This window comes from Astatotilapia calliptera, chromosome 17 (assembly GCF_964374335.1).
Source record: "Astatotilapia calliptera chromosome 17, fAstCal68.1, whole genome shotgun sequence".
NCBI classification, from domain to species: Eukaryota; Metazoa; Chordata; class Actinopteri; order Cichliformes; family Cichlidae; genus Astatotilapia; species Astatotilapia calliptera.
This window is the reverse complement of record NC_137438.1, coordinates 36,276,612-36,300,892: the sequence shown is the minus strand read 5'-3', so window position 1 is coordinate 36,300,892 and position 24,281 is coordinate 36,276,612. Positions and strand designations below refer to the sequence as shown.

The 24,281-nt window shown below is 40.5% G+C and overlaps 1 protein-coding gene across 2 annotated transcripts in view; it reads left to right on the top strand.

Moving 5' to 3' along the window:
• The window catches only part of tbc1d22a (TBC1 domain family, member 22a), a 162,648-nt gene that overhangs the window by 82,365 nt on the left and 56,002 nt on the right, over positions 1–24,281 (top strand). For both annotated transcript variants that reach the window (XM_026147265.2, XM_026147266.2), the window contains exon 10: positions 10,275–10,381. In XM_026147265.2, the coding sequence (XP_026003050.1) occupies positions 10,275–10,381 (107 nt within the window). The remainder of the gene's footprint in view (positions 1–10,274; positions 10,382–24,281) is intronic.

Below are 24,281 nucleotides of genomic sequence, written 5' to 3'. Positions count from 1 at the left end.
CCGCTTATTGAGGATATTTTTTTCTTCACTCATCAATACAGAGGATTTAAAATCAAAAAATCAAGATGTGATCACTGTGCAAACTTTTAGCTACAGCATAGTCCTCCATTTTCAGAGGTGTAAAAGTGATTGGACAGTTCACTGTCCAATCACAAGATCTGGAGTTGAATCCTAGTGTGCTTTCGATATCTTCACTGCAAATCTCAATGTGAGGTCTGAAGACATGTGAATACAAGTGAATATTATACGAGACAGATTTTGTTTTAAAGTCCAGTGTGGTAGTGTGCAGAGGCAAACCCCCCCCCGTCCCAAAATGGTGTTAAGTTAAATCCTACTTGTGTGTATCAGCACAGATGTTTGTCTATGCAGCGCAGGGCATTTACATATTTTGGGTGTTTTGGCTTTGTGTCTGCTGCTGCGTGTTTAATTGTGTCTGCTGCCCCTTGGAAAGTCTGTTTCTCTTCTGTTTTTTCCCCCTAAACAAAGGCCACAGATTACACACACTAATGACTTAATGGACTGATCCTTCAATTACATGTCATGAAACTTTCCCAAATCACACATTAGGCAGGCACATTTACTATGCCTTGAGTGGATTGGACATTTTATCCAATCAAGTAATGTTCATGTGTTTGTAAAAGCAGGCAGCTCAAATTAAGCAGAAGTAGAGATTCTTTTTTTATCTCTGCACCTGTTGGTTACATTAAAGACTCTTTTTTTTTTTTTTTTTTTTTTTTTACATGAAAGTATGACTTATTACACGTACCCTGCTTATAGATACAGGGCAGTGGTTATAAAAGTACATTATGTAAAAATAATGATAATAAAAAAAAATGTTAATAGCTGGTCAAATAAAAATGGTGTGACATCGTTGAAAACATAAAAAACACAAGGGAATAAAGGCATTCATATAGTTTTGCCTGGGTAAATAGCAAATAGCAAAATTGTAATAAAATCAGTGTGATTAAAAATCTGTTATGCAAAGAAAAAAATAGAAATGCTTAAAATGGTCTATGGGCTAAAGAGTAAAGGGACCATTAGGGTTGTTATTAGTGCGAGGTTCATAGCCAGCATCCCTGATGGTGTGAGAGTGCATTAGTGCACATTGTATTGGTGAATTCTACATCTGTGAAGGTACCATTAAAGCTGAATGATATATTTTCCTTTTGGAGCAACATATGCTGCCACCCAGATGAAGCAAGACAGCGCCAAGCCACGCTCTGCACTTACTGCAACAGGATGCCTCAGAAGAAAAGTGTCTGTGTGCTAAACCGGCACCCATTAAAAACATTTGGCACATAACATTTGGCCCCAAACTGTTGAGCGTTTGAAATTCCTTTATCAAACAAGAATGAAAAAATCTTTTGCTTTCAGAAGCACTCCTCAGTTGCCAAAATCTTACAGACTGTTGTTAGAGGCCAGGTGATGCAACACAGTGGTAATTATACCCTTGTTGCATGTTTTGAAATGTGTTCAAATCCAAAATGTACATGCAATTTATAATAAATATAAAGTATAAATATAACAATGCTTTAGTTGCATTATTCTCATCTCTAATTACTGCTCAGTGTGGCTCAGGGAAAGGCAGCATTTCATTTTTCTGATTGGTGGGACATAAATATGATTCACCAGTTTATGTTTTACTTATCATAGTCTGAAACAGCAACAACTGTAAATCCTAGAAGTTTGCAATTTGAAATTGTAGTCTGTTATCTTGTGCTTTTGCTGATCAATTTTAACAGTATTTTATCTTTTTTTCTGCCCAGAAACTGCAGATGGAAATGACCTGATAGCTAAATCTGGTACGAGACATTTCCTTTTATGTTATTAATGGGTTTTGTGCACATATAAATAAATAAATGAATAAACAAACAAAGAGAAAAGTAGGACAACTTTTCAAGTCCTTTTTGAAAAAAACTATACTGCATGACGTACAAGAGATTCTAATATTGCAGTTCATCGAGTCACGTAAGAAATTAAAAAAACAAAAATGGTGAAAATTTGTCTTGTGCATCTTAAAATTGCCTTTAATTAGGCTGTGTCTTCCTCATAAAAGAACTACCCCTTTAAAAAACCCACACAACACAAAAAAGCCTTCCTGAATCTTAAAAAAAATAAAAATTCCAAAAAACTTCACCCTTGGGAAATGATCAGGATATTTTTCCCTTTAATAGAAGCTGACTTTACAAGCTGAATTGGACTTTTCATGTGCAAATTTGTTGATTACACCTCTAAGCAGCAACAATAGTGATTATCCAACCAGTAATTTTGGTAGAACTCACTAAAACAATGCAAATCTGGGTGATTTAAGAGACAAATTGATGTGTATTGTTTGGCAAACCTTTCTTTGCTTTCTTAATAAAATTGCCTGCCACGTAACAACGCTTGCAGAGTGTGCGAATTGTAAGCCCTACCAGGAACCATTGTGTCGCCTCAGCTATGATTTGTGCTATTGATCGCCCGTCCCTGTTACTACCACCACCCCTCCACCTACACCACCACCACCAACCATATGCTATTATTGTGGAATTAGAACACTGTGGCGGAAAGCACAAACCTCACCCCAGCCAATGTTGCATCTCTCTGGCATTACCATGGTTACACGACTGTGGAATATGTCGCCAGCTGCGCGCCTGTTGATTCACACACACATCTGTGCTATAGAAATGCGCCACAGGGCTGGCGGAGCGCTGGTATTGGGCAGGGCTTGTAGGTTTGTAGCGTGTACAGAGACAGCAGTAGAAACAGTTAATGTGACGCTTGCTCAACGTTAAACACTTTAAGCTTTCTCATACAAGACACCATCTTACCCCCGGCAAAGTGGATCATTATGTGTGCACACATAGGCAGATATGGTATTAATAGCTGTATTCCATTTGATGTCAAGGACTTAGATTATCTTGCCAAGAGCTTTGGGGGCTGCTGGTTGATATATGGACACAGGGCTTACAGTGCAGATAGTGGGAAGATGAGAACATTGTTAAGTGATTGTGTAGATTCATCTTATCATTGGTGAGGCTGAAGTTCAGCGCTTTCACTAAGCTTAGTAGTGTACTTTGAAGAAAAAATATTGTAACTTCTAAGAACCCAAAAAATTAAGCCAGTGGATGACTTCTTATTGACTTCAGATAAATTTCTATGCCTCCTAACCCCCCCGAAAATCATAGTTTGTTAATTTATTTATAATAAATTATTTAATTTATTCAATTAATCACTCCTCTGTTTACCTCAGCTCATATCACTTCGACCTGTTCACTCTTCCTTCACCTCCAGCTGTCTGTTTTCATATCTTCTCATCACACACTGCCATAATTTTATTATCTCCGGTGATTTTGTGCGTATGCGTGTCTGTATGTGTGTTTGCTCACACTAAGGTGAGACTATCAGGTTTTCCGGGGTGACACTCTTCTTAATTATCTAGCAGTATGAATCGCACCTCTGTAAAATGTTCTCTTCTCGTTAACAACATTGTTATCAGACTAATTGTGCCACAGAGAAGAAGTGGCAGGGTTTTTGTTTTTTTGTTGTTGTTGCTAGAGCCAAAGTGACAGGCAGGGACTTTGAACAATCATCAGTGTAACTTGCAGCTAAGGTGTGGCTTTTTTAGTTCGAAGCCTTTCGTCGGTGTCACTGGGGTGTCATTCTGAGGGTGAAAAGTGGATTGTGACATGTTTGGATTCAGCATCCAAATTGTAAACCATTAGGTTCATTAGATTGAACCTCAAACCAGTGCTGTAAATGATAATTAATGACTGCAGCACTTTATGTGATATTGTAAGCTTTGGGTGTTGAAATCTTATTAAAGCCAATTGGGTTTTATCTCTCTTTGGCCAAACAAAACTCAGGTTTGCTTGTAATTAATCTGAACCAGCAGAAGGTTGTCAAACGGGACTGTTTTTTATTGCCAATTGCTGTCTACATGGACACGTACCCGCTCTCTCACTCGGCACACACACTGTCTTTGTGATTACATCAGGCTAAACTGGCTCGTTTATCATCTTACATCACGTTACCTTGTGGCCCGTAGTTGTAGAGGGCAGATGGCAGCACCGGCGCGAGCGAGCACGTCGTGTGTGCTTGCGCGCGTGCACGCGTTTGTGTATGTAGGTGCCTGCACTCAGTCTCTGGAGGTGTAACCCAGCTCAGCATGCCAAGCTGTGCCAAGTGCTCACAGCTGGCAGCAACCAAGCAGTTGGTCTCTCTGGACAAGTTGCCCCCTGCGCCAGGACAAACAGGAAATGAGTCCTGGGGCCTGGCAGGAAACTGGCTGTTGGGCCAGTAGTGGTGGAGAGCTGGGAGGGGCTGAAAGAACGAGTCGGGGCGACAGCTCGGAGAGGAAGGGAAGCAACAGAAGAGGTGTCAAACGTCTGTGCTACGAGAGGTTCAGAGAACGAGGGACGAGGGAGAGTAGAGAAAAAAGAAACTGATGCACGAGAGGTTAGGAGGCTGTGTGAGAGGATTTATGTGCGTGGGCATCACCCAGCTTTGGGTTGATGGGTGTCATTCAGTTTAGAATACTAAATGAAACATGTCCGGCCATAACTGTGTCTTTATGCCCGAGTATCACTTTCCTTTCAAACATTATGTCTCTGCCTCGCTGACAGCCAGGGCCCGACACATTATGTTTTTATGTGCATCCCAAACGGTCAACACATAAAAGACAGTGTTTGTGTACATAACACCTTTTTAAGGAATTCCTTGAAAATTGACACAGCTGTTCACTGGGACTGAGTGATCGAGTTTTGATAGTCAGCTGTTAGCGTCGCTAATGTGACATTTCATAAAAGCCTCGAGGGGAATTGGTACAAAATGTGCTGTTGAAGCCAGGCTTTGCCTGAGTGGCCCACACTGGATTAATAATGATCATATTTCAGCATATCGGGGGGCTCATTTAGGAGTCTACAAAGGTTTGGTTGTTGCTTGCTACTTAGCCCCAACACTTCCAGCCTTGTGCCTTCTCAGCTGATTGACAAACCACGTTCCTGCTGTGGAAGACTTTCCCAAAGAAGGCTTAAACAGCATTTTATTGGGTCGCAGCTAGCAATGGTAGACCTTCTACCATATGAATATTCAGAATCTGTAGGTAGAGATTACTTTTTAGCACCTGAAGCTGTCTGGTTTCCATTTGTAGTCTGATTTTAGTCCTTCTGACAGGTGCACAAGTAGTTGCTTACCTGCAGGTCAGATAACCAGAGGAAATCCTGGCCCAATTATCTACTGGCTACACCCCAGGCCTTCCCCCAGAAGCTCTGCTGTTATTACTGACATCGACATTAGTCAGTGTGTTTTGAGACTCAAGTTACTCTGACCTCACAAAACACTTTTTTGCAATAACTGAGTCTCATTAGGATACAGTTTCACTTAAATTTCTTAATATTATAAAACCATCAGGTGGTTATTTTGTACATCACGGTAGTAATTCAGCTTTATGGATTAATAACTCCCCGTCGTGGCTTGTGTTATCCCCTCACAAAATGGTCTCCAGTTGTAGAGCAATTACTGCTCTGTAATCACTTTTATTGTCGTGTAAGTTTGTTTTGTGCGTGTGCAGTTTTGTGTGCCGGCTCCTTGGCCGGGCCGCCAAGTCTGCAGTCTGTGTGCGCTGTGCTGCTCTGCCAGTCTGATCACAAAATGCCAGTTTTCTCTGTGTACACTGCCACTGTGTTTCATTGAGTTGGCTGTATCAAACTAGTTCTAATCTCCTACCAAGGTGAATGTCAGACCTGCTCTTTTACCAGCTGACACTCTGCCTCTGAAGAACTTGAGAATACTATTTGGCAAAAGATTATTGTGCAGGCAGGACTCACACAGGACTAAAGCAGCCAAAACCCTCAGTCACTGATGTGAAGTTCACTGAGGCCTGAACTTCCAAAAATTCCCCTGGCTCTTATTTGTGAAACATTTCTTCAGAGACACGGATCATGTCCCAGACATGTATTGTCAGCTGGTCCTTGGTGTGAAGGAAAAGCTCCCGGAGTAATCACCAAGAGAGTTTCTTAGGCTACGTTCACACTGCAGGTCTTGATGCTCAATTCCGATTTTTTGATCAAATCCGATTTTTTTGTCTGCTCGTTCACACTACAAATAAAATGCGACAGCAAACGCTCTCTAGTGTGAACGCTCAAAGCGGCCCGCATGCGCAAAAGAAGATGTCACACACAACGCGCTCTGTTTAGACCCAGAGCAACAGTATTGTTTGACTGATGGCCCTTAATATAAAGACTTCGGTCTTCACGTTTCCCAATTTTTGCTTTAAGTTATTTTGTTATTTACATAATAATGTAAATAACCTAATAATGATCCTTATTGCTGTTTTAGAGGAGCGGTGCTTCAAAGGATAGCTGCAGATTTCTATCAGAATCTGCAGATTACACAGAACAAATAAAATGTTCACGTTTCTCCAACGTTGTCTTCCCAACAGTTTCACTGATATCTACACGGGATGGCCAGAGAAGCGTTCGCGATGTCTTCTCTGGCACTGATAATTGGCGTCTGTCTTGTGTCAGTGACGTAAAAGGCGGATTTAATGCGACTTGACCGTTCAAACAGCAGTCGCTTTCTAAAACATCGGATATGTATCGGATTCAGTACCACATACGAAAGTGACCCAGATCGGATTTGAAAATATCGGATTTGCGCCGTTCACACTGTCATAGCATGATCGGATATGGGTCGCATAGGGTCAAAAAATCGGATTTGATGCGCTTTCACCTGCAGTGTGAACGTAGCCTTAAAGGAATTTCCACTGAGGCATGGATTCTATGAAAGTGATTAGCAAAACCGTCTTTTGATGACAGGTCAACTGTTACAGTCTGTTACCTGTTAAAGGTGGCCTAATGGTCCTCCTCTTCATTTTTTCCCCCATCTGCCTTGTATTTCCAGTGTTAGCAAAACACACTGCTGCTACTGTGAAGGCAGATCAAGTGAGGCAGCTACAGATTTTTAAATAATCTGACATTTAGCTCACAGCTTTGATTCTTTTATCTTTTCAACACTGAACAAAAAGAGCTGTCTGGACTACCTGACAATAAAACTGATTAAATGACCTGAGGTTTGGCTGCTGTTTAGCATTCATCCATGTGGGGCAGTGTAGCCCTGTGATAGAGCCACACTGAGTCCTCAGTGTACTCCTGCTGCACTGCTCCTCTTTCCTCTTTGCCTGCACTTTTCTGTGTTCTTGCTATTCTGATGAACTATCCCCAGTTCCAGTACAACCGCCACACTACCTGAAGCTGCCCCTCATAGAGTCGAGGTTTGTCTACTACAAATAGACCTTAGCCACGACAAAGACTGATTTGAGGCTTTGGGATACTCAGGGACTCTCAGAATACTAAAGCAGTGGAGCTTTCATCAGCTTGTTATAATCAGCAGTGACACCATGCAAGTACCGGTGAGCCTTTCAGCTACAGGTTTAATATTGTCACTGCTCAGAACTGCTGCAGCCCAAGAAGATGCCTGTGCTGTAACATCGTCAGCCATTTTTACACAAAGATCGCACATTTTTGCTGTTCTGAGATCACTCCCTGTGCTGTCCCAGCTGCACAAAACCAGCATAATGCTTTCCCCAGTTGTGTAATTTTTACATAACAGGCCTGCACTTAGAATTCTGAGAGTCATAACAAATGTGACACATAAGGTTTGATGTTGGAAATATGAGGGGATATATCACCTTAGTCTTATCGCTGGGTGTTTGTCTCGTCTGTTTGCCTTTGTCTCGGTTGCTTTGCTACCTAATTTAAGAGTCTGTCTTCTTCAGAATTCAGCATCTTGAATAATTAACCTGGAAATTGCAGTTCAAAGCAGCAGTTGTGTTGTGTTGTGTGTCATCTGGTTACAGATTTGTGTCTTTGACAAAAAAAACCAAACAAACCAGCGGTTGCTAAATGACTGGCAAACTTTTTTTAATGGTTGGTGTTCCATCTGTTGCTGCTGAAAAGCAGTGCCAATGCATGAATAATTTCCGTTGATAAAATTAAACTAGTCTACAAACCGTGCTCCCTGATGATCCACCAGCATATATTATCCTCACCTCTGTGGCTCCCCGTCATCGGGTTTGGTTCATTTAGGTTCGCTGGTTTTCTTTCTGTGGAATTTAAAACTAAATATCACAAGAAAGGTGAAGTTTCTGATGTATTTGTTTAAATTACTTACTTTAGGATTAGTGGCACTTAGCCATATTACCCAGCCGTAAGTAACATCTGTCTGTGCAGTGTTCCCTCTTTAGAGAGTTTGTGTTAAAGTTATTGTTTCTTGCATCGCTGTAGACGATGTAAAGTTGCGTACTTTTGCTCTGTTATAGCAGCTGCTCATACTCTGTGTTTAGGTCCAGTTGATTGTAGTTGACTTCTGCCGTGGCCTCAATTTAAGCTGAGGAAATATGTTGAGTTCTCATCTCATCAGATGTCTCAGAGTGGTAACATTTCCTCAGTGGGTGACCTCTTCCTCTCTCGATATGTTTACACTTCTCATTGCTGATTTACTTTCTGTCTTTCTTTCTTTCTTTTTTTTTGATCTCTTGCCAAAAATGGGATTTTATGAGATTATATCTCTGTATGTTTGCACAAATAATGACTGCTATGTCTGCCCTCTGGCTGCAGTACGTCTCCTCTCTCTTTTCTTTCTTTTCTTTTTCTTTTTTTTTTGCATTATAAGTATTGGAGTAAAATAAACTGTACTGTCATCTAATCAGAAAAAAAAAAGCCTCTGACGACTTTCATATCTGGTATTAAAGATCTGGTAGGCGTGTGAACAAAATTAGATTTCTGTGCTACTGGACACGTTGACATGTACTGATGTAATGGGATGAAAGACCTCACTGAAATGAAGGAAGCATAGCCTCTCGCTCTACATTCTGTCCATCCTTACCTGACTTTAAGCAGACAAGACAAATGAGACAGCACACACACACACGAGCATGCAGCGTAGTTGTTAGCAGCTTTGTAGCCCTGGCCCAAAGCCAGCTCCCTGTCTGTCTGTCTGTCTGTCAGACGGAGCATGCTCATTACAACCTTGACAACATTCCACTGAGGTTGCCAAGGATACCAGGCAGAGCTGGCAGGACCTGCGTGTATGTGTATTTGAGTGTTTAATAGGAACTCACACAAATACGTAGACCAGTGTTTTGGTTATATGACCACACACACACACACACACTCTGTCTTTGCCTTTGCTCTTTTTCTCTCTCTCCCTCGCTCATTCTTTTCTCTCTGTAGATCATTGTTAATCAGTCTCGTCCCATCTCCTCTCCACTGGCTGTCAGTGGCTTGTCAGAAGCCCGTCAGAGCCCCTGCAGTCCGTCACACACTACTGCCGTTAATGACATCTGATGACACCCATCGTTGAAGTCACCCACTGGAGATGACTGGGGACTCGGCGTGCTCGCAGCTTAGGAATCGTTTCTTTTGTTCAGCCCTGCAGTGTGTTTAAAAATATATCTCCAAACATAATTCTGCTTTACTTATGTGCAGACTGTTTGTCTTTCAGCTCGCCTGACCTCCTTCACCTTGCTTTTCACAGCTCCCTTTGAACTCACTGCAGTAGGAGTTTACATCAAAGGTCATATGAAAACCCTGAATCCATCAATAAATACTGAACTGTTTAAAAATGGTACATTTAGGATAGACGTACAGCTAAGATAAAAGATTGAAAGGTCTAACTCCTTTCAAATACCAAGTTATTGGCATAAATTTGACTAGTAAAACTATTTTTTCCGGAAAAAATATGTTAAATACATTCATGCTGTCTGTCCTTTGTGCACAAACTCTGTAATATTTTCGAAATGTTCAAAGAAGCCACGGGAAAGGTTGAACCGCTGTTCAAAGATGATAATCATTAGGCTGCTCTAATAGGCCTCTTTTTAGTGTCTTCCTACATCCTTCCACACCGTCTTCACTGCTTCATCCCCCCTTTCATACCTTTGCTCCAATTTGTCAGCGTCTTCGTTCATTTCCTTACATCTTTCGTAACCCACCCACTTACCTCTTTCCTGCTCCTACTCTCCCTATTGAATTAGTCCTCCCCATGCACCTATGGCTGTATTGTTCCCCTGTCAGGGTTTATGGTGACAGGCTTATGGCAGAGCCCATGCTGTGCTGGGAACCTGGCATTGCTCGCCATATCTCTCCCCTGAATTCTCCTGTTTTCTCCTGTTGTCTTTTTTTAAACTTCCCTTCTTTTTCTTTGGCCCGTCTCACTGTCTTTTTATCTGTCAGTCTCTTTCCCATAAGCAGCAAATTCTTTACGCTCTGTCGTTGTTCTCATTTTGTCTTCTCCAGAGGAGGAAGTGGAAAACTTTGACGTGTCCAGTCTCCAGGAAGAGGCTCTGAGGAATATTGAGGCTGACAGCTTCTGGTGCATGAGCAAACTGCTGGACGGGATCCAGGTAAGCTGTGTGTTCAGCCTGTGCAGGTTGCCTCACAACATTTTCAATAATAGGTCTTAAAGCCACTACATGAACTTCCAGTAACAGATGCTTTACCATATTACTGATCCTCTTTAGTCATCACTCTAAGCAGAGATGGAAGAACTGAAAGGGTGTTCACATATTAATCTCTTGACAAGACATCAGATATCTGTCAGCTGGCTAGCTTTTGTTAGCTAGCTACCTGTTGTTTAACCTGTTGTTTAACATTTAAGTCCTCTCTTCTTCCACAGTTTCGCATCTTGTAATCAGAAATTTGTCAACACACAAAAAGAGCTCAAATTGTGGTGAAAAGTCTCATTTTTCTTTTTTTTCTTTTTTACCAACAACTACATTGATAAGTGATCAGTTAATAGTTGATTTGTATAGTTAGTGTTAATGAATCAAAACAATGAAATGATCTTTAATAATGTTCACTAATCAAAAGTAATGTCAAAAAATCTGTTTATTTTCATCATAACTTTGTTTAATGAAAGGTAATTCATTCTTGATTGCATGTTGTACTTGAGTTGTGTAGAGCTTACAAGAGATGCTCAGGGTTATATACTGATGACACCAGTAAACATAACATCCTCATTCCAAGATGTCACATACCTTTGTGACTTTTGATGGTTTTAAAGTAGTAAGTTTTAAACCAAGCCATAATTGTTTTAATTAACCAATTTATTTTAGTGCCTAAAATTAGCTGTTTTTTCGTGGCTTTATAAATAACTTTATAACTCATAAAAGCTGTTCGTAGATGCACTACACTGTGTTTTGTAAGTTGTATTATAACTTCACAGAAACCATCCAGACAATGTTCAAAGAAGTAATAAAAGCTCATTCTTAACCAATTAGAAAACATAAGAAATAAAAATGTTAATTAAGATGAACAATATTAAAATAAGCCAGTAGTTCATTACAGTTAACTCCTGTTTTTACCATTTTTTTTTTAATGATATAAAGTTTTGTTGCCTCATTTCTTATTAATGTGACTTCTGGACTGGATTATATTACATCTTCTGGTCACTCCCAGATGGTCCTGCTGAGAGTTGAACTGAAAACCCAGCTCTCATGAAGGAGTGGCTTGACATGGCATCAGTAAAATATAACACTAATTATGCTTTGGTTGAACATTTGATTAACAAGTCCAAAACAGCCTTCAAAGAGAATGACAATGCTCAGCTTCTTTTTAATCTCCATACAGCGTGGTAGTTGCTTGTGAATTTTTGGTTTCGGAGGGTTGCACATAATGGACGACTCAGCCAGTAGCTACCTGACATTAGAGCAATGTGGATGGAGCGGGGATTTGCAACACTATCTGACCATCCAACACGCAGTTTGGACAGACCATAAATCCCACCTAACGGCACCTTTCCTCTGTTTTCCTTGGTTATAGACCATTAATTTGAAAAATAATTGCATCTTTCCACTACATAGGGCAAGTTTTACACCATAACTCTTTCTTCAGCATGATTTTCTTCTGCTATGTGTGCGTGCATAAAATAACGGCTGAGATAATCGGCTGTACAGACGGTGTGGAATGTTACAGCGTTTTGGTGGGCTGGTATTCCTCTCTGTTGCAAAGCTGGCAGGACTTCTTGTGTAAGCATTACATACAGTCTTTCTGTGTGGGTTTCAGAAATGTGATCGTCTTGCATATTCTAAAGCGTGCCCGAGTGTCTGGAGGCCAGATAATTGCATACAGTCCACATCACCAAAATTCATTTTGTTTCATCATTTCTTCCCAAACCGTCTTGCCCACGAGCTCTGTTAATCGACCCGCTCTCAGCGGTCATGGTTGAGCCATCTGTCAATTCTAAATGTGCTTGCCTGGGCTGGCGGTACATTTGCTCTCAATAGCAACATTGTTGCTTAGCATCCCCAATTCTGCATCCATTTTGAAATATATATTATATATGTTTTATTATTTCTTGCTGTGTTGTAAGATTAAAATCTTTGAAAAGTCATTTGTGCTATCAAAAAAAAGTAGCCAGCCCACTTCCCTTCATCTTAAAGCAGCAGCATTTTAGCTCCTTTTGAGATGCTAATGATACCAAAGTCAGATGTTACTGTTAGCCGTGGCAGCTGTAATTGTTACTTACTGGCAAAGTAAAAGAAACATCTGCCAAGTCTTAGCAGTGGGAATGATGACTGTAGTATAAAGTAACACTTAGGAGAATTGCCACTGCAGTAAGTGTTAAAGTATATTTACCAGGCAATATGCTTTTTGTTGTATGTGTTTTAAGGGCAAAGGACAACACCCTGAATCTTGGTAGCAAATTTTCACCAAAGTGAAATCAAAATTAGGCTTATTTCCAGTTGCCTATTTTAATCTTGGATATTCTTGCCCTATTTATTTGCCTTATTTATGCAGTTTTTCAGCTCTTCCTGTGGCTCATTTCCTTTAAAGGCCATTCTCCCTTCTTGTGATTGGCTACCCCTCTGAGCTGTGTGTTGGCGATGACCATATTTTGTTTTCAACTCTCGAGAATAGAAAAAAGTGCCTGAAACGGAGCATTTAGAGCAGTCGGAAGGCTGAGCTTGATTGGATTACCTTTACAGATGCTGTCCTCAACATTGGCCATTAATAGGCACGTTTAATACGATATAAGCACCCAGCATTGGAACAGTACACATATGTAGCAAAAAGTAGGGGAAAGCAAAATAAAAATACAAATGAATAAACCTTTCAAACCCATAATGTGTTTAATATCCAAACAGCTGTTTAAGAGACACTTCAGTATCTATCCTCTCATCAGAAGCCACTATATTTTACATAGGTAGTGCATAAGGCAGCTAATCTGCTCTGATTTGACCTGCAAAACAAAGTACACACACACACACACACACACACACACACACACACACACACACACACTCACAGTTTCTCCACACCAGTGTTTAATCTGTGTCTCCACCTGGGATGGGGATGTAGTTTTACTATCCACAGTCTGCTGGTGGTTTTAATAGTTAATTGGAGTATCAGAGTAAGGTGTCCCGCTCTATGGGCTGCTTAGCCCTGTTAGCCGTCTCCTCTGGCGTCTCTGTGTAGCTACAGTGGCAATACGCACCTTAGTATCACTAACATGGATAATAGGTTAACTGGATACATCCAGATTAACTGAAGTGTTTCATTTTTAAACTGTTGTACATCCCGCCTAATATCACACTTGTACACAGAACGATGTGTGCTGCCAGACGACTGAAAAAGCTGCACTTAAACTGAGCCTCTGTGCGGTTAAAGCAGTTGGCTCATTACCTGATATTTGACCATCAAAGTCAGAAAAAGCACAACCTCTCAATTTATTAGCAACTGTTTTCTATTTAAATGCAGTTATAAAGATAGTCTCCCCCCCCACCCCTTCACCCCCATTTAGGACTACTTTATGGATCCTGCATCTTGCACATCTCGTTTTGTATTTTTTGCGTAGTCATTTATTATTATCACTGCAGCTTATGAATCACACATCACTGTCTTTTGTGATGCCAAATTTGTTTGTGATCTATCACAAATAACAAGAAAACGCATAGATTTCTGTCAAATGAGACAACACAGACTCATTGCCTTTAGGCATGCCGATCATGCTTACTGCTCTGCTCCGTCACCCTCCAGAGGCTCATTCTGAGGCAGAAAAAGAAAAGACTGCAATATCTTAACAGATGTTTATCCATGCTGTTTAATAGATACAGCTGTGCATTGAAAATAGTGTTAATCAAATACCAAAGGTAATTCGTATTAAGGAGCATATTTAAATACAAAGTCCATAAATAACTATCAGTTGGTAGGCTATTCATTCAGGAAATTAATAGACGCTGGGCCTTGTTGCCCCTGAGAGAGAAAGACAGAGAGCTGCAGAGCAGAGGAAGTAAGAGAGAAGAATAGAGTGTGTGTCTTTGTGTATGTTTTTGTATGTGTATGGCTGTCCCCACGCTTGTGTTTGTTTGTGACCTTGGCTCCAAACTAATTATGTGCAATGCACCAGGGAAGCCCATGCTTCCCCCCTAATGCTTTCTAAACAATCTGACGGAGGCTGAGTGCCTCCGCGCCATAATTAGTTGGTGATCCTTGCTCTGACCTCGTCTTAGACCCTCTCACATCCACTATACACTATTACACTTAACTGCGGCCATGAAGGTGGGGGTCCAGGGTTGGCGGGTGGCAGAGTTTGTCTGTGCAATTACATTTGCAAGCTGCCTTCTAAGCACCTTATATTTCCAGTGTTTTGTGTGGAGCCTGTGCCACACTGGTGTCAACTTGTTTTGAACCAACTGGTGCAAAGTGTTTAAAGTTTAATTGCATAACAATGCAGAATAAACTTTTAAATGGGGATGTTTGAAAACCACTAAATGGTTGGGAAATTTCATGAAGAGAAATGTGTCTTCTTCCATCCATCCATGAACCACAGCTGGTGTGCTTTTCTTGCTATTTTATGTAATTACCTGGTGTACAGTGGAAATACTTTTTTAAAACTGTAAATTGGCCATTAGCTCTGGTTTTAGTACTTCACCACCACGCTTCTCTCTCACCTAAAAGTGAACAGAGTATTTTTGGCTGTCAATTCACTTAAGCGGCTTCTCTAATGAGCTGCAGTTTTAATTGGCAGCAGTGCAGCCCCCGCCTCTAAAGAGCATGCTGGGATGAAAGATAGGTTGGAGAGATCCAGGCTATTCTGATTTTGATGTTTTACAAAATCAGATGGACAATTTATTTTGTGAGGAAACATGACCGCTCTCGTTAGTCTTCACGGTTCTAGATCATAAAAATGTCGACAGATGCCTTCTTTAACCGCTTGGGATTTTAAAAGGAACATTGCTCATGCTAAGAGCATGTGCTCTTGATGTGTGCACTACCACACACACGCTGCTTTACTGGACAGTGAATGGCAGTTTGATGGTTAAATGATTGAGGATTGATATTTATCAGTCTTGGCGTGACCTATTAAGTGCTGTTAAGTGGATGCGCACTTGTGTACTTGTGTGCATTTACAACTGCCTCAACCATATAACGGCACACAGTCCAAAGTGCTTCTCCAGTGCCTCTTTTATTGTCTCCTACGGTTTTGATACGCTGGCCCACTCTTTAATTTAAGGAAAGGAAGTAATACCATTGCACAGATAAGAGCTGATGGTTCACAAAAGCAAACATCAATGTGACAGACATCATGTAAAAGCCTGCTATGTTTTCCAGCTTAAACTACGGGCCGACTGATATCAGATTTTTTAGACCAATACCAATATTTGATTTAAAAATCCTGTTACTGTTACTTACTAAGATAATGCGTCAGTGCAATTAAAAAAAAATAAATATTTGTTTTATGTTCACAACAAGTCCTTGTTTCCTCATTTGCTCTTTTCCTGACTCTGCTTGGATCAGCTGGTTGTATTTCTGGTCTTCTGCCAGTAGGGAAGTTGTCATCTGGTGGACAGATTATGCAACATCAACATCAATCATACCATAGTTGATAGGTGTTTCTACTTTTCATTCACCAGCTGTTATAAATACCATACCAATATGGCAAATAGCTCATAACGGCTGATATATCTGCCCCACTAATATATGAGTAAAGTTAAAACCTCCCTGTATGTTACATTTTGAGCTCTCGTGTGTTAAACCTGTTATGCTACTTTACTAAAATCTGCTTCTCACAAAGTGTTTCTCAGAAGCACTTTGTAATGATTTGCTCTTTTAAAATAAAGTTAAGTCAAGGTTTTAGTTTATTTCAGTTTGCTCTGGTTGTGCCTTCAATTTAGGCTTTGCTGTGTTGTCAGCTTCTATGATGGTCTTTAATTTTAAGATACACTGAAAAGCTTAATAGAGGCAGGAGTTGAAGAGGGATCATCTCTTTAGCAGGAACGGGAAATACAAGTGGACGGCGCTCATGCTCATTTAGCTGCTGTGAATTTTTATACTTTATTCTCATTTATGATCAACCTTGATCATAAAGTGATATTTTTTCATGTATACTGCATATATCCTGCATTAAACAGAATGGTATTAAATATATGGACTGAAGAATCTAATAGTTTTTTGATATTATCCTTCACATCTTTCTTTGAGTTCATCTCCACTGAAAAGCAATTAGGAAAAGACAGCTAACATTTTTCTGACCTAATGAACGAAACATGACACAATTAACTGAGTTACTTACCTAGAAGAAATTGTTCAAATGGGCCTAAATTTGCTACTTTTTGATTTTCTAGTCATACGAATAAAGTGTTTTTAAGCCTGCCTGGATCTCTAAGATAATACATGAACCCTCACAATACTGTAAGAATTACAATGAATTTATGTATTCCTTGAAAAGAAAATAGGTTCTACAAATGGCTACATTTCACTAGTTGACACACAACTCTGTTAGACTGCCCGCCTGTTGCCCCACTCTCTCTAGCAGCCAATTAGCCTTACACTGTTCTAAATTGGACAGCGCCTCTGGCTAACTTTACTAATTTAACTTGTTAAAATTGTTCCATATCTCCTGTTTCCATGAATCTAAATGAAACCGTCATCTCTGCTAATATTGCATTGTTGATTTAAACATGTCTTCTTAATCCTGGGCCATAATATATTATTAATGTTGCAATAAAAACAGTCAGTCAAAGCCTGAGTAATTTAATATGTGTCATTTTACAGCACAGATAGCTCCCACCTGCATCTCTTGCTGTCTAGCAGCTACAGTATGTGGCTTCCCTGCACAGCCAGGGAGCCTGTGTCTTACCTGCCATGCCCAGCGAGGGAAATGAAGTCAAAAAGTTTAAAAAGTCCATTATTCCGCCAGCACACCCCTGAGGGCTCTCAGTTTTAAAGCCAGCAGATGAAAACCTGCCTTTTATGCTAATTCTGCAGATATGCCTTTTGCAGCACAGGCTCTTAAATGTATTTTCCCAGCACAGGACCTAATTTTGAGATATTTAATTTCGCCTTGGGATGTGAACTTGTTAATACTTCAGCGGTTGTCTTGACAAATGGAGGTCCTGCATGAAAATGTCTCTGACCCCTTTTAGGTTAAAGTGCCATGCTTGGACATGCTACTTTGTGCTATGATGCAGACTTTGGAAATGTAGATTTATTGCCCCCCATCAAGCACAGCATTGGTGCTTTAAATTTAACTTCTCCTTCTTGTGGAGTCGTGAATGGATTATTAAAGTTTATTAAAGTTTTATTAAAAGTCTCAGCAGGAATAATATTGGGCAGCTTTTTCAGCACTTTCAGGATTTTATATACACACCGTGCACTGTATGCTGAAGTTGATCATTTCCAGAGGAAACTATATATTGTCAAGCCCTGGTCCCATGAATGCTTCTGCAGTTAAGTTATGACCAAATAAAGAGTAATGAAATGGTATGAAATATAAAAATATTAAACGGTCAAACGCTCCCTCTCTTACTACTGTGCATGAGCTGCCTCCAACTCATCCTTTGGTGCACAATCCAATCGTAATGTGTTCATTCATTGTCAAGGCAACCATCTGTTTCCACGGTCGCAGTAAAGATGGGGGTCTCCCCAGAGTGAGAACAGGGGTCCGAGGAATGACGTGTAGCAGACGGTAGCCAGACCAAACCAGACGCCATGTCCTGTTCTGGTTTCCCCAAGGGTCTCCTACCGTCAACCTGGGCTGTCACTCAGTGCAACACCCACACACACACACACACACACACACACACACACACACACACACACACGGAGTGATCTGCCAGCTGGTGTGTTTGTGTGTGTGTGATGCTTGACAGAATGTTTGTGTGTTGTGTGTTTCCTAAGCTTTTTTAATGAGCCTGTGTATGTAGCCACTGTTGGAGGACAACTTAAGATTGAACACATTCACCTGCTTTTATTTTTTTTAATAATTTTCAGTTATACGTTCTTGTCCTGCTTCATCTGTTATTCTTTGACAGATTAAGTAGTATCAAATTAGCTGAACTTGTTTGTGTGACGGGTCAGTGGAAAAGGAGGTGGTAACAGCTGCTGAGGAGAAGAGGTGAGGAGACAGACTGGAACTGAAAAATCAGACACAGAAAGAGTGGATGGATAAAAATTATGTAATAAGGATGGTGGATGCTGGATGAGAACCTTGTTAGCAGGGAGACGAGCAGTGTTGATCGTATTAGGGGGCATGTAAAGCCAGCTCTTACACTGAGGCAGTGTCAGAGTTCACTGATAAGCGAGAACCTTATAACCACCCCTGCCTAATATGCTGCTGGTTCTTCTTGTGCTGCCAAAACAGCTCTGACCTGCTGAACCTTGGAATCTACAAGACTTCTAAACCGCATGTCCTATGGTATCTGGAGCTAAGACATTAGCCGTGAACTCTTTAGGTCTTGTAAGTGACGAGTTCAGGCCACCACAGATCAGACCTGATCCAGCACATCCTGGTTTTTGCCCACCATTCCTGCATCCAGTGCTTTTCTACAACAATTGTTTATTTACAGCTAGTTTTTATTCTTTGCCTCTGTGTGGTCATAATGTGGTCTGGTCAGTGTACTTAACTGACATTTACTTCTATATAGAAGAGTGTTAACTTATTAAATTCATGCAAAGTTGTTGAACAAAGGAATGAGTTTGCATTCTATTTAATGTCCTTTTTTAAAGACTCAATTGAAGTAATATGGTAAATGGTATATGGCCTGCATTTGTATAGCGCTTTTCTAGTCCCTAAAGACCCCAAAGCGCTTCACACTACATTCAGTCATTCACCCATTCACACACACATTCACACACTGGCGATGGCAAGCTACATTGTAGCCACAGCTGCCCTGGGGCGCACTGACAGAGGTGAGGCTGCCGGACACTGGCGCCACCGGGCCCTCTGACCACCACCAGTAGGCAAACACGGGGTTAGTATCTTGCCCAAGGATATTTGGCATGCAGCCAGGAGGCAGCCTGGGATCAAACCACCAACCTTCTGATTAGTGGCTGACCTGCTCTGCCACCTAAGCTACAGCCACCCCATAGCAATCGTTTGCAGCAACAGTCGTATTATTTTGCACATTATATTCCAAAATAATATGACTTATGATCATATGACTTAGAACTTGTGTAGGGAAGAAGAACTTCTGTTTAACGGGAAAAGATTTCTGGCAGAACAATGAAGGGGCATTCATACGCTGCAGCCGGTTAGTGGGCAAAGAAAAATAGAGGAAAGAAAAGCTTAGAGAAATGCCAAACAAAGACAGGTGCTAAGTGACCAACAGGATGAATCCGATATGGATATTCCTTGCTGTCAGGCTATTGATGTTTGCCTACCAGCTTTATTGATAAATGCAGCTTGGTATCATCTGGATAGCAGCGGAAATGTATGCGGTGTGGTTTGTTTTTTGTTTGTTTGTTTTTTAAATAACATAAATAGAAGTGGTCCTAGCACACAGCCCTGTGGAACACCATTCGTAACTTTCTAATATAGCACACACAGCACTGTGCATATCCTTTAATCCCAGTCATGTGTTACAGCTTCTGTAATAAACCTTTGCAATCAGTAGTATCTAATGTTTCTCTGAGGTCTATCCAGACAAGCACAGGACAGTTTGTTTGAAGCTATTAAAAGATCATTAGTAACCTTCAGTAGTGCTGTCTCTATGCTACAATAAACTTTTAATCCTTACTCAAACTCTCTAAATAAACCATTCATCTGTAAACGATCACATAGGTGATTTGCAACAATTTTTTTGTGGGTTTTTGTGTTAAAGGAAGGCTATGAAAGTACCACTTTAATTACAGCAATGTTGCAATAGCTGTTATTGTTTGCTTCTATGTTGAGCTGAATTGTGCAAGAGACATGGACAGACCAGGTTACGGTCTACTTTCTTCAATGACCTTATTTCTTAGAAGTTACATAAGTGAGAAATGTGGTTTCTGTTAATAGTTTTAGGTAATTAGGGAAACAGGTTCAGATGTAGATGCTGGTCATTTAAGTTCACAAGGTTTGAGAGAGGTTTGTCTCTCTCATTTCTTTGTCTGTTACCAGATACAGTTTATAAGATGTAGAAAAAGCAGATTTCTACTTCAGACTAACACAATATAAAAGAAGATTAAATGTTTTTTTTATATAACCTGTCTTGTTGGGTGGGGTGGGTGGGGGGTTCTGTCCATATATCTCTTTATACTTTAATTTCAGAACTGTATAAATTGATATTTTCCTTTAGTCATTAGACATCCAGACTTCTCAAACTCTAAGTATTGACTAAAAAGAAGGAACTTCTACAAGAAGTTTAAAATTGGCAGCTGGCAATTATCCAAAACCTTTTGATCAAAGACTAAATTCAGACGAATAAAAAAATCAGAGAAAAAGTTCAGAGCCAGCATAAAGTATGACATTAAAGATGGATCTCAGTCCAGTCTAAAACATCTTAAACTGTTTGGTGGACTGCCATTCATTTTAGTATAAATATCCATGATGCTGGGAGGAGGAATCCCAGACTTCCTCTTTACTGTGAGCCTGGGTTCACATTTGGTTTTTACTGAAATTTTCATGACTTTTCTTGCAGCAACGCCAGCAGGTCTAAAACAAGTCCTGAATGGATTGGCACAGCAAAGCTTGGAATGAAAATCTGTGCTTCCCAGATAATAAATCCTTCTCTATAGGGATTCATAACCATCTCATTTGTGTAAAAATTGGTCATATATGACAAGTTATACATTAACATAACACTGCCGCTATTAATCACAGCTCCTTTAGTGTTAATGAGCAAATGCTAGCAAGATTTGCTAGAAGCTAGCAAATCTAAGAAGCCAGAAACGGTGAACGTTTGCATTTTAAGGTTTAATTTAAAACACGCTGCCGCAGATAGCCTCACCAAACCTCTGCCTCAGCCATAGCTCCTTAACCTTGTTGATACTCTTTACTAATAGTCACACTTAGGCTTTTTTAGGCTTAGTATTTCTGCATCTACTTTTATAGAGAGGCTCATTACAAATGACTGTATCCTATTGTAGTGTGTGAAAGGGTGTGTCATTAATTCTGATCGCCAATGTTTATGTATATACCTTAAGGTGACAAACGTTAATATAAGTGGGCCACTGCTCTAATCCAAAAACCTTGAAGTGGATGCAATCATAGCCCTCCTTAGGAACGAGGTCCCATCTCATATCCTGCATTAAAAAGTTACTCAAAACACGTAGTCTCTTAGTTTGAGGACAATCTCACTCACACTCTGAGCCATCAAAGTAGTCACTGCTCTTTTAGCGTGGCATGTCTTTTGGGTGTTTTTTTTAGTGATGTGGAGGTGCTGCACAATGGCTCTGTGACTAGCACAGTAATATGGTTAATGAGCATCGCAGGAAATTCTCAAAATAAAAAAATAACATTGTCTTTATTGAACTGCACTGCTGCACCTCAGATTTTTAGATGACCTTCCTTGTTGCACTGCCAGTACACGTCTGAGCTTACTGCTCTCACAATCAAGGCCAAGATGCTGAAAGCAGCGTTAAAAAATCAGCAGAATAAAATCAGCGCAGTCCTCCTGTAACTTTGAACAGCTGCGGTGTCCACCTTACTACAATCATCATTTCTCTCTCCTTTCTCGTTCTTGTACCAGAATGATGGATCATTGGCTTGTCCTTCAGTCTTCTCTGCGACATTGTGTCCATTATTTTCTACCCTTTATCTTGACCTGTCATCTCTCTCTTTTCCTCCTCCTCCTCACCCTTGCAACGTTGGTTCTGTCCAACTTGCTGATAGACATCCGGTGCCACAAAAGGAGGCAATCTTAGTCCAGCATGGAGCCATTGTTGAGTCTAATAGAATGGACTGTGAGGTGAAGGGGAGCTATTGATTCGGCTGACTGAGAGCGAGCAACACAGTGAACAAAGGAAGAGAGAACGGAAGGCTGTTGACACCCGAGAAAGAGGAAAAACAAGACAGTTTATGTTTGTGTGACGCGCCTCCGTCCGTTTATGAGGGGCAGACCGGAGCAGTTCCGCTAAGTTGCTGGGTCAGATGTGGTGAATGGACAGATGGAGAGGGAGGAAGAGAATGCATGAATAATAAAAGGGTGAGAGTTGATTTCCTCGTGTTGCCTCAGCTGATCAAACATCTGACATATTGGATTTGACAAAGACAGGAAGTGAGTGGAAGAAGGATGGGAATAAAAAGAAAGAAAGTAGCAAAGGGGACAAAAATATAAAAAAAAAGATTTAAGTGAAGACGAGAATTGGAGAGGGATTGAAACTGGGAGGAGGTGAGGCAACAAGCTATAGGAAAAGAGGAGAAGAAGTGAAAGAGGCCAAAATGCTAAAAAGAGAAGAAAATGCGAGCATATTGTAAAAAAAGTATCTTATTCTCATCACAGATATGTTTGAGGGAAGAAAAAGATAGATCTGACTCCAGTACAATTAGTCACAAAGTAAAATGCAGAACAGCATGGAACAAAATGAAACACCAGGGAACAAGCAAAGCAGAGGAGACATAATAGGTTATTCAGAACACTTAGTCAAGTCTAGCCTCATTAACACCACCAAAGTGATGAAAATAGACGGCGAAATGGAGAACATAAGGCGGGAGAGGAAATGACTTCTAGTAGTGGTGGGCGATTAATCGAATTGTATTTTCAATTATGATTTCAGCCTCAATCGCTTATGAAAACGGGACAATCAAGATAAAACCATTATTGCGCTGCGTTTGTTTTCAAAATGACATTCAACTTTTTGCATTGTGCTATCAATCTAGTGCATCCCGGTTCTTTAAACTGGTGCGCTTTTTTTCCTCCCGTACAGCTCATATTCATTCATTGTTTATAATAATAATAATGGATTGCATTTATATAGCGCTTTTCAAGGCACCCAAAGCGCTTTACAATGCCACTATCCATATACTCTCACATTCACACACTGGTGGAGGCAGCTACAGTTGTAGCCACAGCTGCCCTGGGGCAGACTGACAGAAGCGAGGCTGCCATAACGCGCCATCGGCCCCTCTGGCCAACACCAGTAGGCGGTAGGGTAAAGTGTCTTGCCCAAGGACACAACGACCAGGACAGAAAGCCCGGGGATTGAACCAGCGACCTTCCGGTTACAGATGTGCATCCCAACCCCCTGAGCCACAGTCACCCATTTAGCGTAGATCGAACTAAGATGTAAAAAAAAGGCGTCTTTTTTGTGTATCTACAGCCAAGTTTAAAGGTCAAGTGTCACATTAAGAAGCCAGTTTATGATTTACTTTTTAGTAAGTGTTACTTTCCCCCAGGCCGCACTATGAGAATCCTGGACGAGAGGAAGTAAAAACTGAAAGTGAAGGTTTTGTAAGTGAGCGTTGTTTGTGTAAGGCAAGACCTTACCCAAACAACCCCCTCAAAAAACCCAACAAACGAACCAATAAAAAGAACCCACTGCATTTTTTCCCCACTTATTTATTTGTTTTTCAGCTCATTTGGCTGAAGGTCCGACGATCTCATGCCATGCAGAGGCATCTGTCGTCTTTCCATCTGTTCACAGTTCACGTCGCTAGTCCTCATAAAATGATCACCTAATGGGTCCTCATACAAACTGTGCTCAGGTCAAGGTCGTGTGTGTGTTTGTGTTTGTTTTTTTTTGGTTGTTTTTTGCAAAACTATGAATTGTGATGGATTGCGAGCCAGATGAACTTAACTGATGTTCTGGTTAGCAGATTTCTGTTTGAAGCTCCAATTAATCCACAGTTAAATGTAATACTATAATGTAATTTAAAGTAATTGTAATTACAATTATTATTTTTGCCATATTCGAGTAGCCAAAACAAAACAAAAAGATTTGGAGGTAAAAAGAAAAAACACAGACTAACAAATGAGAACAAAGGAAACAAAGTAGAGGGAGGGATACATTAAGGAAAGGGTCTTAGGTCACTGATAAACTGACATTATTTTAAAAAAAAACTCATTCAAAGGTCAATTTTGATAAAACTATGAAAGATTAAAA